Source organism: Vespa crabro, chromosome 2, assembly GCF_910589235.1.
Source record: "Vespa crabro chromosome 2, iyVesCrab1.2, whole genome shotgun sequence".
NCBI classification, from domain to species: Eukaryota; Metazoa; Arthropoda; class Insecta; order Hymenoptera; family Vespidae; genus Vespa; species Vespa crabro.
Window position 1 is genome coordinate 714,669 of NC_060956.1, and position 19,310 is coordinate 733,978.

General features: G+C 30.3%; 3 protein-coding genes across 6 annotated transcripts; 2 read left to right on the forward strand and 1 right to left on the reverse strand.

Annotated features, from left to right (window-relative positions):
- Positions 1-104: 104 nt before the first annotated feature.
- LOC124432993 (B-cell CLL/lymphoma 7 protein family member B) lies at positions 105-2,146 on the reverse strand. The gene is made up of 4 exons (XM_046982451.1): positions 1,667-2,146; positions 1,331-1,406; positions 1,114-1,219; positions 105-1,038 (listed from the first exon to the last, which is right to left on the reverse strand). The coding sequence occupies exons 1-4, from the start codon at positions 1,756-1,758 to the stop codon at positions 920-922; spliced, it is 393 nt and encodes a 130-aa protein (XP_046838407.1). The 5' UTR covers positions 1,759-2,146; the 3' UTR covers positions 105-919.
- Positions 2,147-4,866: 2,720 nt separating this feature from the next.
- Positions 4,867-15,426, forward strand: LOC124432980 (protein split ends-like). Of its 3 annotated transcripts, none has more exons than XM_046982411.1 (7): positions 4,868-5,146; positions 10,369-10,723; positions 12,631-12,695; positions 12,811-13,060; positions 13,188-13,316; positions 13,400-13,676; positions 14,259-15,426. In XM_046982411.1, the coding sequence occupies exons 2-7, from the start codon at positions 10,512-10,514 to the stop codon at positions 15,303-15,305; spliced, it is 1,980 nt and encodes a 659-aa protein (XP_046838367.1). In that variant the 5' UTR covers positions 4,868-5,146; positions 10,369-10,511; the 3' UTR covers positions 15,306-15,426. The 3 variants fall into 3 exon arrangements, with proteins under 3 accessions (XP_046838370.1, XP_046838367.1, XP_046838369.1); XM_046982413.1 differs by lacking the exon at positions 4,868-5,146 and adding an exon at positions 8,635-9,264; XM_046982414.1 differs by lacking the exon at positions 10,369-10,723 and having other exon boundaries at positions 4,867-5,146.
- A 1,736-nt stretch (positions 15,427-17,162) lies between these two features.
- Positions 17,163-18,924, forward strand: LOC124432989 (protein lin-37 homolog). 2 transcript variants are annotated; one of them, XM_046982438.1, is made up of 7 exons: positions 17,163-17,353; positions 17,424-17,499; positions 17,666-17,804; positions 17,872-18,090; positions 18,164-18,350; positions 18,538-18,686; positions 18,756-18,924. In XM_046982438.1, the coding sequence occupies exons 2-7, from the start codon at positions 17,424-17,426 to the stop codon at positions 18,775-18,777; spliced, it is 792 nt and encodes a 263-aa protein (XP_046838394.1). In that variant the 5' UTR covers positions 17,163-17,353; the 3' UTR covers positions 18,778-18,924. The 2 variants fall into 2 exon arrangements, with proteins under 2 accessions (XP_046838394.1, XP_046838395.1); XM_046982439.1 differs by having other exon boundaries at positions 17,887-18,090.
- Positions 18,925-19,310: the final 386 nt, after the last annotated feature.

The following is a 19,310-nucleotide window of genomic DNA, read 5'->3' on the forward strand; positions in this document are numbered from 1 at the left end:
CAATATTATTGATAATAAATATATTTGAAAATAAATACTATTGAAAAATTATAAAAATTTAATGAGAGTACTTAGATAACCCAAAAATCCTATTAAAACATTGATACACATGATTTGCTCTATTTTATTTATGAGAGAAAGCTTATTTTGTACATGTCACGGTGCTATAATAAAATGTGAAGGAATGCAAGTGACCTTAAAATCTTAATCGACGTGTAACACGATGTTTGAAATATGTACAATGAAGTATAATAATACATTCTCATTTCAAAGTTATTAATTTAAAAAATAATACGCATGTGTTTTAAAATATTATATTTTACACAATCTTAGATTCTGAGTTTTTTGAAGAAAGATTTTTTAAGCACTGCATTTGAATTATGTAGAACATGATTTATTGCAAAAACAATATAATACTGCAATCATTCTGAATGTACAATACATTTGAGATACAATTTGGCCATTAATGATTTGTTTTTCTTTTTTATTATAACAAAAAATTTGAATGCTAGTAAATGGATTGCACATTCAGTAAAAATTGTTCTACTAAGTCAGAATATTATTGATCCTATTATTTAAATTCACTTAGAAAATTCATTTAATAAATTTATATGTAAAAAAATAAAACTTACTTTACATAATTTAAAATGTCTTCAAGATTTAGCTTCTTTTATGATACATTATCAAATAGATTTTGCTAAATATAAATGAAATATAAGAAGAAATTTTCCTATTTTTTCATTCATTTAGAAAACACTTCGTGCCATATAAACTCACGAAGTATAGAATTCTCTAAACAGTGTTTATTCCATGTATCTAAGAGATTATTTTTTTAATGTAAACCTGTTATGTGCAGATTTGTGAAATTAAAAAATTATTAAACATTTCATTCTTCAATTTGTATATGCGAGTATAATGTTTAATCAGTCTTTAACCTCTTAGGAGTTGGTTCACTATTTTGAGAATTAGAATCTTCAGAAAATCCTAAATGTGCTGAAAAGTCGGTTAATCCTTGAGAATCACTAACGGTGGAAAAACCTGTTGCATTCAGAAATTTAATTATCATTAATTAATAACCACTTCATTATTTACTTTTATGATAAATTCTCTTACATGTATTTGAGTCTTCTGTTAGGCCAAAATTTGAATTAGAATTATCTATTCCTCCTTTCCTAGGTAAACCATTTTCCTTATCTGATCCAGTTTTTCCCTTTTTCTTCTAAAAAATATTTTATATTTCAATTGAAATACAAAATATAATAATATGAAATTAAAAATATTCAATTGAAAATTATTTTGTTATACTTTTATTACAATTTAATTATGGTACCTGGTCAAGGGTCGAAATAGGTACCCATTTATAAATTTTCATAGTTGTTTCCCCTATCGTTACCCATTTCTTTTCCCTACAAAAATTAAATATTATTTGTTCATATAAATAAATTTAAAGAATTATGTACAATACAATCTAAACTTCTTTATAATAAATAACATTTAATTTTAGAGATAAATTATACTACATGTTTTATTAAAAATTTTCTTTAACATATTAACTTTTATTTACTTTGGATAATTGATTGTTAATAAGAAATTATTTTTTATGTACAATACACGAAAGTATTTTTTTCACAAACACACATAAAATACAGTTCATGAAAACATTTACCAATGACGAACTTTATCAACAACTTGCATTACACGTTTAATGTCATCTTTAGCACGACTACGAGTCTCTGCTCGTACAGACCGCGACATCATATTATTTTACGCGATTAAACTATTACTAATGAAGGACTGAATTTGAAACTACAAAATACCGGGACATCCGTTGTAAAGGTTAGAAAACTGGAATTGACAGGAATTTCGAATTCCGATTAGGCATAAAATCGGACAGAGGGCACGAATAATCGCAATATGGCCATACGATACAATTGCATTTTCCCTACTTGAAAATTGATATTTTACTTAATAGCTAGGAATCCTTTGTCGTTTATACAGTCAAATGGAAATTTAAAGTTGCAAGGAGGTTACGCATATATATATATATATATACACACACATACACACACGCATATATATATATATATATATATATAGAGAGAGAGAGAGAGAGAGAGAGAGATTTCTTTTCTTCCGTTAATAATCTTAAAAAAATGTTTATAATAATTGTTAAAAATGAAATAGTAAATGTAAGATGGCTGGCGCTACGTCTGCAGTATCTACAGAGTAAAGCAAGAAGTAATTAATTTTGAAAAATACCGATAGATGGTCACTCTGTCGATTTATCTCGTCATTTTTAAAAGACATTTAAAAAAGAAGCGCGGTTATATCAATGTGAATTATGTAATTAATTTTTAAAAGGTGCAATATTATTTTTACCGTTGAACTAAAAGTTCGATGTGTAAAGGAAAATTTATTTCAATAGATATTTTGTTATGTGGAAAAAATCGTGGAAAACAAAAAATATGGGTAAGCAACTATCTAATTAATTTTACGTATAAATATCAAGTTTGTTAAATTTTCGTTTAAATCGCAAGTAGGATATCTTGATTTGACGTACGTTTTGTATCAATTTTTAATATTGTTAAAGGAATACGACGAAGAGACAACATATGTTTTGTAAAAAAGATTCTTGTACAAGAGTATTTCCCATTTGAATTGCGTTATCATTTAACCCTTAGTGAATGTCACCTTAGTGAATTTCAACGACAATACTTGCGGCAATTCATCTTTAAGACAAAGTTCAAAAAATTCGCGTAGGTTCGTAAGCGAGACCTTCGACGCGTTTAACGAACGGATCTTCCTCCATTTAAATTTGCATATCGTGTCACTTATCGTGGCCGTCGACAAAGTCACGTATTCGTGCTTCATAGTAGCCGCTCTCGATTTCTACGTCATGTTACATAACAATTATTACACCGATGACACCGACGGCGCTTTTTATTCGACCTTTTTTAGATTTTGCGTGCCTTTCTTATTTTTTCTTTCTCTTTTCTCTCTCTCTCTCTCTCTCCCCCTCTCTTTTTCTTTTTTTCTTCTTTATTTGTTTTTTTCTTTCTCACCGAATGGAAAAGAATCCTAATAAAATTTTTATACGAAAAATCATTTAATTAATGTCGTGTCTATTTCGATATTGTTACGATAATGGAACAAAAATCTATGTTATTTTATTAAACGTATTCGACTGTAGTCGTTTAAGATTCGTTGCACGGATGCTAATGGATGTTACACTTGATAACGCAGTTTAACGCGGTCAGTCTTGAGTAGTTGAGCCAAGCCCATGCAAATGGGTCACATCACGGATCGTTCCATTAATGTAATACAATACATATAATTCGATTGCAAACAATAGTAGACGTGATATAAATATACCAATAAAAAAGTTTAAAAAATTTCTTCGAAAGTGTTCGCGATAGTGTTTCGAGAAGATTAAAATAAACTTATTGTTTACTGACTATAAATGAATACAAAAATATCGAAAAACTTTTAATAGAAATAATTGTAATAATAATCAGGAAAGAAAGTCGAAGGGTGTAACGATCGTTATTTCTATAAGCTACTGGTTAGAAATTAAATAATTAAATTCAATCGGTTACGATAGTATTAGAAAAAAAGAAAATAATTAGATGGAATAGAGTACGAATTAGCACGTCGTGGAAGGTTATGGTTTTAATTCGATCGGCTGGACAGATTTATAAATTGTTATGAAAGCTTTGGATACAATGAACTTCCTATATCGTTCCGCATCGAGATCATTTTATAATTATTTCAAATCGGCGGTCTCATTGCAGACGGTACTCTTGAAAGCCATCCCCATTATGGTCTCTCACAATGCCTGAATTATGCTGTAATAAAATTTAATGATCAAAAGAAGTTCTTGTCGTCCTTTCAAAGTCGCATCACAGGGTCGTGAGCTATGCGATGCTCAACACTTATCTCACTAAAATGTATTTTCTCATAACGATCAAGATAGAATTGTTTCAACGGTATATAAATCGATTATAAATTCGAAATAAAATCTCCTTTTCTTTCTTTCTTTCTTTCTTTCTTTCTTTTTTTTTTTCACAATATTAAAGACTCTTTTTTTCACCTTCATTTATTCCTCTTGTAAACGTAGAATAAATTCGATAAGATATACCTTATCGGTATTACGATATAATTCGCATAGAACGAAATCAAGATGGAATTCAAGATAAAATGTTACTACAAAAAATCCCTGATACGTGTAAGATCAAAGTTGTCCAACTATACTGAAAAGTATTTGTAATTTGTTATTTTCAGTTTGTCTCGGTATATGCAGGAAAAGAAAAACATATCGTAACACCTCGTCCAACATAAATCGTATCATAACGCAATGCTTTGCCCACGTGTCGGTTCTTTTTTTCACGCAACTTTCTATGACAGTACCCATAACGCCTACACGCCTAACAAATGCTTGTAAGCTGCGCCTCTTGCACGTGCATTCTGTTATCATTAGTCAGCACGAACTAATATTTCTAATACAATACGATTATGTTTAATAACATTGCAAATTTTTATCAACTTCGTTTAACAAGTAGCTCAAAAAAAATTATAAAAAAAAATTTGTCATTGACATCAAATACTGCGTATATTTCGTATTTGAAAAACTTTCACGATTATTTCAAATCAATCGAATACAAGTTTTACTTTTATTATTTATTTGATATAATCGACACAATGGCGAACAATGAGAATTATTTAATATCGGCGTAACAGCCGACGAAGCAGTTTGAAATTTCAAACTTACCATCCAATAGTGAGCTCCTCCAATAACAAGTGACATTATAGTCGCGAGCTTTCGTTGCTATTCGACTACGACCGAACTCGAACCGAACGTTCACGAGCTCGAACACTCTCGAGTTGTGCGGTAGTCGCGCGTTATACCTCGTCGTGATTGTATCTTTTGCATTTTTTCCTTATAATTTTACATTTTACCTTAGTCATTTATTATCGTGAATTTACGTATTTTTTCTTTCTTTTTTTTTTTTATTTTCTAACAACAAGGTCATTCATTCCTCGACAAGTGTTCCCAATTATTGTGGTGTTCTCCGATCGACGAGTTTTACCTATTTTGTTTTCTCTAGTGTCGATTCCAAGTAGTAATAACACCTATGCTCTCACTTACGTAAGTTTTTCCTTATTTCTTTAACCAGTAAAAGATGATATAATATTTACGATATTATCGTCCCGATATTTGAAACTATTATTTCATGGTTATTTAAAATGTGCTCCGTTTGGACGATAAAGCCGATAAGAGAAACTAAGAATTCGAAGCTTTTCATGACTTTTATATTTTTCTCTTTATTAATGTTACCGTCTGATATTATACATTTACATGTGATAACTTTCAATAGAACTTTAATTTCAATATTTTAACATACAGTAATCATTAAGATAATTGCTAGATTATCTCGAGTACCTGTTAGTTCATCATGACGAGTTCTTCGAACATGTGGAATAAATAAATCTCGTTTGAAATTGCATTACTTTGTTAAACGATATATATTATAATAGTGTAAAGACGTAGAAATATATATTCTATCCGTTAAATCGATCTTATGAAACTTTTGTTACCGTTGGTATGCTATCTCGTTGGACGCACGTGTTGTGTACGATGATTTAATAATTAGTGTCGCAAAGGCAACGTAAGAAAAAGGAAAAAAAAATTGTACATGTAAATTAAATGAATGAATTAACGTTTATGAGACGTTGCGTTTATTAAACAACATTAAGCCAACGATGAAATTAATTTCATGCAAAAATATAATCTTTTATCACGTTTTATTGTGACGACTCGATCAAAGAAGTAAAGTGTCATTTTGTATAGTTATTTTTCGAGCTAATGAGAAACGTCCTTCGTTTCATTCAAGGACCCAGCCTTTTACTCTTTCTTCCTATCATATACGCCTGTTGTCGTTCCAAGTGAAAGAGAAAAGAGAGTGATTCTGATATCGTTAAGATAGCCAGCCTTGTTAAACCTTCATTAGAACGCATAATATGTCTGTGTTTAATATTAATATGTACAAATTTACTGGAGGATTGGCAAAGGATCCTGAAAATTTAAATCTTTTTTCCAAACATTATCATTTATATTAACAAATAAATGTCACTGCAAAAGTATCGTAAATAATTTATAATATTCGATAAGATTTCTATAAACGTTAAATCTGTCATGAGAAACGATTTGTTTTCAAGTACTTGTTATCTATTGTACTATCGAGTACAAATTTATGTAAGGCATGTATGCATCACGTTGCTTACTCAGCGATCGTCAAGAACTACAAAAGAAAAGAAAAGGAGAAAAGAAAAAAAGAGAAAGAAAGAAAAAACTTTTTAGGTCGTTCGACTTATGAATATTGTAAAGAGTCATTAAGAATACAACTGGCTCGATGGAATTCATTTGCGATAAAATTATTTCCGAATTCGTTTTCGATCGTTCGACCTCCAGCAAAGGAAACTGTATATTAGGATTCTATTTTTATACTGAACAGAGTTTCTCATTCGTGAGATGTGTGTGTGTGTATGTGTGTGTATATATATATATATATATATATATATATATATATATATATATATGTTTATATTCTTCACCGCGATCGGGATTCACCAAGATAATTTATTAGAAACTGTTTTGAATTCTATAACAAGACTCGAACAATTTCGCGTACACAGACGTCGAATTTAACGACGTAAATTTCACAGAGATGATGTACGATCATAGGCATTCAAAAGAGAAAGACAACGATGAATGATGTTTCGAAAGGTCGCCAGATAAATTTAGACACGATGACAAGCTTTTCGGTCTAGAGCTTAGCCTCTTATCACGTTACGAGCTTTCGATAAAAAAAAAAAAAAAAAAAAAAGAAGAAAAAAAAAAGAGAGAAAAAAAAAGATTGCCTCGATATGAACGACTTTTCTTCACGTTTTTATTGACCTTCGAATTTCTAATTTGAGAACCCCTGACGTATACCTACGTGACTTACTTAAGATCGTGTCACGAAAGCTCCCGTGAAATATTTTCACTGTTAAAGACTTTGGCTCTCGTGTGGCGTGTCTACGAATTGTGAGATCGTGATTTCACGAAGATACGGGAAAATTGCAGAACGTTATTGGGCCGATCAATATAACCAGACGAATGGAGAATCACCGAGTTGTTTTTATTTAATTTCTTTTATAGTATCATAAAATTAGATATCATTTTCAATAGTCATAAATCATCGAAGATAGAGATATGTACTTTTTTTTTGATATTGGAAAGATTAAAAGAGTCGTGTCAATGTTCTACATGTTCGTACACGTAAAGTTTCACGCTGTGCAATATATGAAATGTAGATAATAATCCGAAGAGGATTCGAATAACCCGTATAATTTCGTAAATCGTTCGAGATCCCAAAATATTCACAAAAAAAACGGATCAACGTGGTTTCGTTGGACATATGCCAGAAAGTTTCTCAGTGTTTCTACTTGCATCTAAAAGACCATTTCTTCGTGCCTCGTTAATTACAAATTAGTCACTACATTATATCACTACATTTTTCTTTTTTTTTTTTTTTTTTTTCTTTTCTCTTCTCCTTCCTTTTTTCTTTTTTTTTGGAATTTTCTTTTCTTTCGCTCGGTATATACACGCTCGTATATACATGAACATGTGTTATGTTATATATGTTCCCTCGAGTAAACCAATTCAACCATTTCTAACAAACTCGAAGATCTTACGAATAAAAGTTAATTGCGTAAAGAGGATTTAATCTAATCTCATTGTTGACGAAAGGCATTTCATGGTTTATATAGGCGTGAGTTTTGCATACCACTTAATATGAGACACGATGGCGCGAAGAGAATCGATCGGTTTTTTTTTTCGATAAGACTGCATTACGAACTTCTTTGTGCTTTAAAAGAAGTTTGATAGTTTGTAAAAAAAGAAGATTAAGTTTTTGCAATGCCAAAGAGAAACTTTCTATGTAAACGTTTTAGACGATCTGATGTTACAACATTCCAAAAAAAAAAAAAAAAAGGCAACAATAGTACTAATACCACAAGGTTTTTTCTTTCTCCTTTTTTTTTTTTTTTGCGAAGTCTACTCTAATCATTTTTCTTATATAATTAGACTTATGTTTACGGTCCTTTTCTGTTATGTTCAACTACGTTGCATACAGCAGGAGGTACTCGTCATTTCGCACATTAGAGGTGTTACACGTTTTCTATTTATTGCGCGAACATGTAATATATATTCATACACTTGCACGCTTTGCGCGACCACAAATATTCCCGTTAGATTGGTAACTTCATCATGGCGATTTCGATCGTCGTTTTACTTAACGAATAATTTTATCCCATTCGATTATCTTCTTGCAATTATAATGCTAATGATCTACAGAGCCTGGTCGAAGTTCAGCGTTTTATCTCGTGCCATATGTCGCTCATTACTTTCATGAAGAAACAACATAACTAATTGGAAAATGTGTAAACCAGATGCGAAGATGTACGTGGAGAATATTGAGTTATTTTTTTGTAAATAAAAAAAAAAAAAAAAAAAAAGAAAAAGAAAAGAAAAGAAAAGAAAGAAAACAAAAAAAAAGCGGAGAGAAAGAGGTTTGCGAAAGCACACTGCAAGCATCGAACTTATAACGCACTCGATAGATAACATGGTATAATTTTCGCGAGGGATAAAGGCTTATCTTGAAATCGTAGATAACGTGGTCTTTCAGTTAGTCGTTCTAGAGAAACAGAGAAGCGGTTATGCTTTCTTGCTGTTACCCTGAAATGAACGAATGTGCAACCAACATAACGGGGAATCAAAAAAGAGAAAAACAAAAGAAAAAGGAAAAAGAATAAAGAATAAAAAGAGAAGAGAAGTCCTTTAGAAAAATTCATAACCATCGAACGTTGTTACGTGTTTTAAGCGATTGTCTATCGTATCTACAGAGAGAAGACGAGATCATAAACGAACTGCGAACGCGTTGAACTAATTGAACTAATTACGTTTGTTAGTTCGTCTTCACAAGCATCGATTCACATAATACATACGTGTGTCCTCATTCTACGGTCGATAGTTTAAGAATTGTTTATGTACGCACCTGTATCGAAGAAAACAAGTGTTATTATAATTGCATATATTATTTTATTTTAATGTCATCTGTAAAATTATCTCGGATTGATTTATATCTGAAAGAAACTAAAACGATTCAATACATCCTATAGGATATAATTTGTTTTATATACTTCCTCCGGCACGATTCCAAGTAGGTAAATAATATTCCTGTCTTTAAGAATGTTAAATACTCATATATAAGCACTTTCTTTTTCGCTCTGGTTTCGTTAAGCGTTTTAATCTTAAGGAATGTTGATTCGTTGATCGAGTTAACGTTATACTACTATTCCGGATATTTCAATGGGATGTTTAGCATATTAACTCTTTATAAAGTTGATTCTAATGCATAAATATCGGTAGTCAATCGTTCTCAATTGGTCAATACAGGTCGTTCAATTTGAACCACCAATTGTACTTCAACGATTCTATTCTCTCTATTCTCTCTCTCTATATATATATTGTATACAATGTATGAGAATTACGTAGAAAATTCAATCTTCGTTTGATCAATATTAATTCGCAATAAATGTCAAGCTTATTTCGGTAGATTCAATATCAAACCGAATGTAAGTCAAGAAATATTAGTCAATATCAATCGATCTAATAATTAATCGAATAATTCTTCATTATTGGGATAAAATAATAGATTATATAATGCATTTTATTTACAAGCACAAATTTTCCTTATTCCAGTTTTTTCTTTACTTTTTTCTTTTTCTCTACTTCATATTATCAATACGAAGCTCGCGTAATATTCTTTTCCGCTATTTATCAATAAGAATCCAGGGTAAAGATAACAGTGAGACATCGCTGGTGCTAGTTAGAAATAAACAATAACTTTGCTTTGACATTTTATATCGATTTGCCGAAGCATCGTTTTAAATACAAAAAAAAAGTTTGTGACATCGTATCTTATATATAAAAGGAATAACAAAGAAAAAAAAAAAAAAAAGAAAAAATAATATTCTGTACGAGGACTACTTCGAGCGGACGTCAGGTTCCATACCGTTAAGTTCGCGTAATGGGTTAAAAATAAACGTTGGACTTTATTCATGATGCAAGATGAATTCCGCGGAAGAACTCGTAATTAAATTGCTTTCTCTGTGTCAAACCTGTAATAACAATAATCGAATCTTAGTGGAATAATCGCAGAGAAGAAATCGTGATCTCTCTGGAATGAAGATCTCAAGATTTTCCTTATAAAAATGATTTGATCGACGTGACGCGACACCCATAACAGAATTTCTTTTATTTTACAGAAAGATAAGTAAATGAGACGTGGGAATGATAAAGAGAACTCGATGAATTCTCCGGACAGTTATCGAATCTACGTCCTATCATTTTAATGGTAAAGACGAAGAAATTCAATTGAAAAGTCAGGGAAACAGTGGAAGTATAAATCATGTCGAGACGTCCAAGCGTTTCCATTTACGATTATCCGGAGCATCTAAATCCTTTCAATGACGACGGTACAAGCCCTCCTTCCTCGCATCCACGTTTGCAACGTGAAAATAGCAAGACCACGACTTCCCCCAAAGAGATAAAACATAAATTTTGGACCTTCGGGAGAAGCAGGAAAAAGAGATCCAACAGTTTTTCCATCAAATCGACATGGTAGGTATAGAAAGAAATATATAATATATATTTTTCTTATCATCGATAACACGATACTTCACTTAATATATCTTCACTGATGATTTTCATAGTATGGCAATAATAGCCAAGTGTGAAATTAAAACTTTACGGATCACGTAAAATACGTTCACCGATTTTTATCGCCATGGAATCAAATTTATATTCCACGTAGACACATTTTCCTTTGCAAGCATATTAATAAAAGCCTTGGATGTAACACGTTAATTAATTCGATTAGGAATTGTTGTTTTTATAATATTAGAATATATATTACTCATTTTGAGATACGTCTTCGATGTATGTTTTCTTTCTTTTTTTTTTTTTTTTTTTTTTTTTTTTTTTTTTAACTCGAATCATATTAATACGAATAAATTCAAGGAAGATTGTTTATCAGTTTGTTGAACTTGAACCTGCGTAATGATGCGATAGAGACACGTGAATTAAATAGCAATACCTGCATTTGGCCGCATCCCAAACGACACAAATAACCGAAGTTACATAGCGAACTGTAAACGTCAAGTTGAACTATGTCTCATGAAGCTGTCGATTCTAATTTGGCAGAAGACATTTATCTAATTGTTTGATCCATAAAACTCTATAAAAGAGAATTAGACGTTATCTTTCGTTCGACATAAGATTTATATCGGACGTTTGATGATGCAAATGAAACATGATGAAAATTAATTTTCCTTGTCCTATTCATTCATAATTCTTTCAAAAATGCTTATTGTTTAATTAAAAATAATGAAAATTAAATAATTAGAAATTTTTAATATTCCATTTAAAGATATTTCGTTTTGTTTAGTTGCATTTAAATAATAGAGTTTAGAAATGCGGTACGAGTTGTAATTATGCGGCAGTGTTGTCAAATTTTTCAAATAACTTGTCTACTTAACTCTTTCTATTTCGTTTACATAGCGACCTTCCACAAAATAAAAATAAGTTGTTTAAGTTCCGATCAAACGTATTCTGAAATTTTCTATAACATTTTAAAAGGCAAATAGCACAATTTGACAATTGAATACTCATTGACGTATCATTATGATATACGATTAGAACGATAGAGGAAGCGTTATTACAGGGAATGAGGATGATCGTAATCGTTGTAATTTTAGCGCCTATGATTTTGCTACTTCGAATACGTTATTTCTTTGAAATAATCAACAAAAAAATAAAGTTCCATTGGTAAAAAAAGCGGCATACCTTTCTTTGCATCATTTTAGATTCGTTTATCTCTTCAATACATTTGAATGTATTCGTTTGCATTGGCGTCAGTGGATAAAGTAAGATTATGTTATTCTTCATGACGTCATCCTTCGTTCATAATATATATGATGAAGCGATTACTCGCTTAACCTTTTTCTTTTTCCTTATAGAATTCATAAACAATGCTGACTACGTTTTATATATTAGAGAGAGAAAGAGAGAGAGCGAGAGAGAGAGAGTTAATTATTAAAAATATTTTGTTAAAATATTTTCATTGAGATTTCCTTCTCATTGCAATCATACAAACAGTTCATTTTCTATCGATTATAACCAACAATATTTCTAAAGTGGAATTCGCCTTTCAATAGATAAGAATATTTTATTTTCTTGCGGTTATCAGCCATAATTATCATCGCGCAAATATACAAGAAACGAACGATCCAAATCTCATTCGAAGGAAAAATGACGAATTGAACCGAAGTTCGAGCTTATGTCACGACTTTATTTTTAGATACGACGCTTAATGATAATTCATTGATTGTATTTTTTTTTTTTTTTTTTTTTTATTAATGTACTGTTTTAATGGACAACTAAGTTGCCTATTAAAAAACCTATCGATTCTTACTTTAAAGATATTAGAATGTTCCTAATAATATTTCCAATTTATTTTTATTTCCCAGGAATGGACTCTTTGGTAAACGAAAAGAAACGGATCAAGCTGAAAAAAGATCGACAATTATAACAGGTACATTCGTATATAGATATATTTATACAGACATATAATTCGTTCAATAACAATGTTATAAATTATCCAATGAAATATTATCGTTTTCTGGATGATATAAATCTTTAACTTATAGTTTCGTCGACGTATAAAAGAGAGCCTTTCGATAGGCCAATTGTACCGCCACGAATTTCGAAAGATCAGCAGGAATTTGATGAAGCCTTGGGAACTCTAGTGAGAAGAAGAAAATATACATTGGACAGTGGTTCCAGATATAGTTCTAGTCTCACCGTGAATGGAGATCCTGCCAGAATATATGATGGGAGCCCTCAGGATACGACTGCGTCCATTATGGGTGATCTTACTCCGAAAGCACCAGCTAGAAGGTTCGAAAAAAAAAAGAAGAAAGAGAAGAGAGAAAGAGAATTTGTTTCGAAGAAAATGTCTTCTCTTCTTGATTTATATATATATACATATTATTTTTATTAATTATTTAAAAATTATTTTATATAGGTTTGGCCAAGTAAGTCCAAGATCGACAGACAAAATACCGCCATTAAATTTTGAAGATAAAGAATCAAAAGAAAATGGAACGGTCACGTTACGTGAAAAATCTTCCGAAAGAACGCCAGTACCGCCAGTGTAAGATAATGAACATACAATACCGTACGATAATACATGACTCATTCTATGAAATCTTTCGAACGCATTTTTTCTTTGTTCAGCCGAAGATCTGGCAACAGATCATCACAGAGACTAAACACGAGTAATTTGGATTTGGAAGAAGAGACTAGCAGGTCAGGAGACGTTACGTTGAGAGACGAGAACGAAAATGTTCCTGAAGATTATGTTTTCAAAAGATTTGGACAGGATTCCGTAAGAAGATCGAATATATCTATAAACAGTTGTGTGTCCATTGGTAGTACCGCTAGCGGCTACGGACGAAAAAAACGTAGAGCACCACAGCCACCACGGCGCACAGAACAATTGGAAACTCCAGAGGTGAGTTTGTACAATTTAAGAATCGAAAATGTCTCATCATTTCACATCAACATTGTGATCAAAAAAAGAAGAACGTTGTGCGAACTTCCTGGCTAAAATGAAACTATCGTCGCGTCATTGTCGTCACGTTACTATTTTAACTTTCGTTTATAATTTAATTTTAGCTCTTGAATCAACACGTTGATATAATTACTCATGATTTCAAATAAATCTTTATTATCTCGACATAACAAATAATTTGAAGATTGAATATCTTTGAAAATAATTGAAATGTTGACATAAGAATTATGCAAATTATGCTGCTATCATTTTTTTATTCGATTATTAAATATACCGTCTGTATAAAGCCAAGTATCATAGTTCGTAGGTCGATAATGTCGCTTGCGAGTGCCATCTGTCAGAAAGAAATTTGTTAAACCCCCTGCGTTATACAACACGCTTTGCATAATCATAATTTTGTTGCCTACTACGGGAGGGGGTTAAAGAAAAAATTAAAATTTGCAATAAATAACGAACGTATAGAGAAATTAATCGGAATGATTTTTCATTTTCTTTTTCTTTTTTCTTGTTTTGTTTTCATAGGAAAGCGAAATCAAACAAACTCCGGATACTACGAACGTGGAATTACAAATTACTGAGCCGATCGATATCAGTAGAGTCACGGAGAATATTGATGAAATGACAAAAAGGAGTCAAGAATTGGTAGAAACTTCGGATGAGAATACAGAAAGTAGCGTTCAGTTAATTTCTAAAGACGAAACGAATACACAAAATGTTATTGAAAAGTCTGAACGAGTTGTCGAAGAATCTGTCGCATTGGAAAATACGAAAAGCGATGAGGACGCAAAAATTAGGATTGAACAAAACGTAGAATCGGAGAAAAATGAGGATTCATCCGTTGAACAAAAGCAAGAAATGGATATCATTCAAAAAGAGGAAGAAATCAAAGAGGCAAGTGACAAAGAGACGGTCAGTCATGAAAATCAAACGAATAAGGAAAATGATATTGATATTGAATATTGCAGAAAGGAAGAGGATAAGATGGAAATAATTAAAGATGTTAATGAAATGAATTCGAAAGAAGAATTGAATGTATGTCTTCGAAGAAAAGACTCTGCTGATAGTCTGTCGCGATCTGACAGTTTTTCCGTTCAAGAGGAGATAAAGAAAATTGAAAGACAAATTCAAGCTTTAGAATCGAAAAATTTATCGAGAGATTCAACGGACGAGACCTTGGACGATATAGCAGCTGATCGTGCTTCGAATACTCGATTATCCATTCTAGCTAATCGCAGACACTTTTTTCAAAACATGGTTGATAACGAAATAAATAAAGACGGTGTTAAGATCGAATTTAAAGAATTACCTAGAGAACAAAAGAATATTCATGTTATCAAATTAACAGATTCTCCCGTACCCATTGAAGCACCTAAAGAACCAGTGAAAGTTATTGAATTACATATTTCCGAACCCATCAGACAAAGACCGGAAATTTTGGACGACGTAAATCCTATACCAAAGCCTAGAAGACATGCCTCCTTGAGTCATAATAGCTTCGAAGTTCCCGTTGCTCCAAGAGAAAGAAGCAGAAATTCTGAATTTTCTGATAAAAGAGGGAAATCTGTCTGAAAAGGTTTAGTTTTATAAATTGTATAAAAATTTGGTAATCATATAACTTCTCTGTACCTTTAACAACTCTCGATGAATGAAAAAATAAATGGATAAATTCGTAACACGTCGACCGATAAAACTAATCGTATAGTATATGTGCCTTTACTTTGTGCTTTAAAATGTATATTGTGATAATTATCTATATTAATCTCACATATATATAATTAAATATGTAATTATATATTTATGTATTATCTATTTAGAAGCTAGTATTTCCTCTTTTTGGATCCATAATGTTAATTGTGATCTTCATACGATTATCATGTGATTATAGCATTATTGGGTTGTATCATTACATTTTACGCATAATCTTTGTTCATGTTTTCTTTTTCATTATTTATTGATAAAAAATAAAATTGAAAAATCTGCTATTCGATATTCCCTGTTTTTTCATGTTGTTACTTAAATCTTTGCGTATCATCCTCATTCATTTCTTTACCATCAAAATATTTATCTAAAATCAAGCAAATATCATAAAACTATAGAAATTGTAAAAAAATAAAATTCACTTCTATATAATGTTAATCCTAGTTGTGCACTTGTGATGCGCTATACCATCTCAGACACTATGAACACCTGCCATTTATACAGAATGAATAATTTTAATTTGAAAAACAAAATATTTTATATTCTTTGAAGCCTCGGAAATAATAATCAATAGGAATTTCGATATTATAAAAAAAAAAATTCATGAATCATGCAATGCGCAAAAATTTACTTTTTTTCTTTTTCGTTAAAAACCGAATATCCTTTTTTTAATGTTCAATATTTAAAAAAAAAAAACACGCAAAAAATTTAGCGGCATAATCATCTTAAACCAATCTCTTTTAGAAAGAAAAAATAACTATTCAAATGATCGTTGCAAAGTTATTTTATAGTACAAACATAGGTTTTTTTTTAAGAAGGAAAAAAAATACTCAATTATTCCATCTATCTCTAATTAAAACTAACTTACTAATGGTCAAAGTTAATTAAAAGATCGAATATGTTTATATTATACGAGGCCAACGATCACTAAAGATAATAATTTGAAAATATTGAAATTTTATATCAACATTATTTTAAGTTTCTTGCAGTTTATAATCTTTGTGACATTGGAGACGAATTTACTTATTTTTACCATAGAATCATCTGTCTAAAGAACGACCGAGTAAGTTTCTCCGTGCGAGCATCGTGAAACGCATTTCTTTGCATTTGGATTGGTTCAGAAAATCTATAGCATCAGCTATATACGTAAACAAACGGGAACAAACATATCACGTTGAACGGGATATAAAAATTAGAAATTAATAATGGGAATACGTGTTTCTTTTCTTTTGCCGCAAATTTGCCGTGGGGCGCCACAGTACAAAACGTTTTCTTTACGAGAAACATCGAAAACAGCATCTAAGCCAATAATGAGAACAGACATAATTTTTGACCTATTTTAATGAACAAGGTATTACTTTAAATACAAAAGTTTAATCTAGGAGACTGCTTTTTCGAATATTTGAAAATGCTTTTTATTTATGCATGAACTATTCTCTGTAAAAAAGTAGCATTTTTGGACACGATTTAAAAACAAAAAAAAAAAGAAAAAAAGAAACGAAACTCGAAAAAGATTTACGATATATTAATCCTTTTTCTTTAAAATAAGACCTTATTCATTACAATCGATCAAGAATTATGTCTATTCTCATTGTTGGCGTAAACCATTTTTTAAAAGCAGTCATTATGGACAGCCTTAACGGAGACATTTGCTCAATGTACTGATCTTTTCATAGATTTTATACTCATGGCTTTACACCTGTAAAATAATGTAAATAATAAAGATCATTTATTGTATTTTGTATTATTATATTAGAAATTTGAAATCATTCAGCTAAGATTAAGGATTATAAAAAATTAAAAATGTATTTTTCCCTCTTTTTTTACTGTTAATCCAAAGAGATAATCATCAGTGTTAACGTTGCGATAAATTTAACATTATTGAACAATTCCTTTTTATTTATATACATTTAAAAAAGGTAAGAAGTAAAATAATAATAAAAATTGAATTGATGTTTGTTTGTGTTGTAATATATTTTTTATATGTAGATGGGAAAGAAACGAAATATTCAACCTCTACCGGTTACTCCAAGTCGTGTTAAAGTAGAAATAAAAGATGAAATAGGTAATTATATTGTATTTTTTAATTATAGATTTAATCGTTTATATAAAATCTGTAATATTTCCTTTTGCGGATACCTATGAAGTATTTGAAAGATCTAAAGAATTGCAACCTCTTACATATATGTTTGTGTGAGAGATAAATTTATTAATGATGTGTAAAATAACAGGAGACAGTGATGTTCTTGTTGCAAGAGATAGATTAAAAGGAGCTCTACGAGAACTATTGCAGCATAGTGATACCGGTTCATCTGCAGATTCCAGCGAAGAAAGTTCTGCTCATGATTATAGGCACCATATGAGAAAAATGTAAAATTTACTTTCCATTTATAAAGATGTAAGATCTTAAATCCAAAATATATTCGTTTTGTAATAGAGACAACATGTACAGGACAAAGTCAATCCATTTTCAACAACCAAGAAAAATAAGGCGGCGTAGACAAGTACAAATGGATACAGCATTTCATCATACATATGTGATGAAACTTTTCGATCGTAGTGTAGATTTAGCTCAGTTTCAAGAGGATACACCATTATATCCCATTTGTAGAGCCTGGATGGCTAATCAACCAAGAAATCCAAATCTTATACCAAAGTGAGTATACAGTTAAATATATAAATTCGTTATAATAAAAATAAATTCTATATAATTTCTTGTTTCCATTTAGAGTACGTAGTCCTAGTCCTGAAATAGTTAGTGAAATTAATAATCAACATAATAACATATTAGATGCAAATGGAGAAATACGAGATGTTCATTATTTACCACCTCCTCTTCCTTGCGAAGAGGCAATGCCAAGAAACCGTATACCATCTCCAATAATTCCTGAAACTGAAGAGCTAAAGTTAGATTATGTAAGTAAATATAAATAAAAAGCAATTGTTATAATGATAGTAATTTTAGGAAAATTTAATCATGTAGAAATAATGTTTACATATTTAAAATGTATACTATCTATTGTGTGTATATATATATATATATATATATATATATATATATTGATAATATACATGTCTCTAAAATACTGCTTAATATTCTTAGGATGGACAATCTCTCAAATCACGAGAAGTATTATTAAGAGAACACAGAGTACATTGGAATGCTGTTCGTAAAAAGTGGCATCAACAGGCGCATAAAAATGAACAACGTTATGCACAAGGCCAACATATACTCAGTACTATATTTAAAAGGTACATATCATTTTAATTAAATTAAATAAATACACGTCATAATGTTTTAATAATAAAATCTTATTCCAGGGCACAATCAGAATTTGAATAATAAACAGCTAAACCATGCATTAGTATCTATCATTTATATAAATATTCATAATATTTGGAAGCAAAGTATATCTGCAACATTAAATGAATCCTATTATTAAAATAATTGTATTTTTTCTTTATATAAATATATTTTTATCACAACGTATTTTGATATTTGTTCTTATGTTTGTATTTATGTCGCATAATTCATTGTCAAATTTAATCTTTGTGTTTTGATATTGGTAATTTCTTTTCTTTTCTTTTTTTTTTTGTTTTTTTTTTTTTGTTTTTTTTTTTTTGTTTTATACAAATTCAAGTAAAATCTCCATTGTTGTTATACTACTAAAATAGATGATCTTTTTACAATTGTTAAAATTGAACAGAATTTTATTTTCACATTTTCTGCATTAACTTATTGAAGTGTTATCTTACCCCATGTGGTAACACCGTGTCCGTAATTTAATAATTATAATCGTAATTGTTAAGATAACTAATTAGAATAATAATAATAATAGAATATTTTAAGTTATACTAGGAGAAAGGTGAAAACAA

Bases quoted from the DNA above. Each gene is read 5' to 3' on its own strand.
- LOC124432993 (XM_046982451.1), bottom strand. From the start codon at position 1,758: ATGATGTCGCGGTCTGTACGAGCAGAGACTCGTAGTCGTGCTAAAGAT. The intron at 1,220-1,330 runs GTACCATAATTA...AATATTTTTTAG, and splicing joins CTATTTCGACCCTTGACCAG to AAGAAAAAGGGAAAAACTGG. The intron at 1,039-1,113 runs GTAAGAGAATTT...TGAATGCAACAG, and splicing joins AACAGAAGACTCAAATACAT to GTTTTTCCACCGTTAGTGAT.
- LOC124432980 (XM_046982411.1), top strand. From the start codon at position 10,512: ATGTCGAGACGTCCAAGCGTTTCCATTTACGATTATCCGGAGCATCTA. The intron at 12,696-12,810 runs GTACATTCGTAT...TTTAACTTATAG, and splicing joins AAGATCGACAATTATAACAG to TTTCGTCGACGTATAAAAGA. The intron at 13,061-13,187 runs GTTCGAAAAAAA...TATTTTATATAG, and splicing joins CCGAAAGCACCAGCTAGAAG to GTTTGGCCAAGTAAGTCCAA.
- LOC124432989 (XM_046982438.1), top strand. From the start codon at position 17,424: ATGGGAAAGAAACGAAATATTCAACCTCTACCGGTTACTCCAAGTCGT. The intron at 17,805-17,871 runs GTAAAATTTACT...GTTTTGTAATAG, and splicing joins AGGCACCATATGAGAAAAAT to AGACAACATGTACAGGACAA. The intron at 18,351-18,537 runs GTAAGTAAATAT...TAATATTCTTAG, and splicing joins AAGAGCTAAAGTTAGATTAT to GATGGACAATCTCTCAAATC.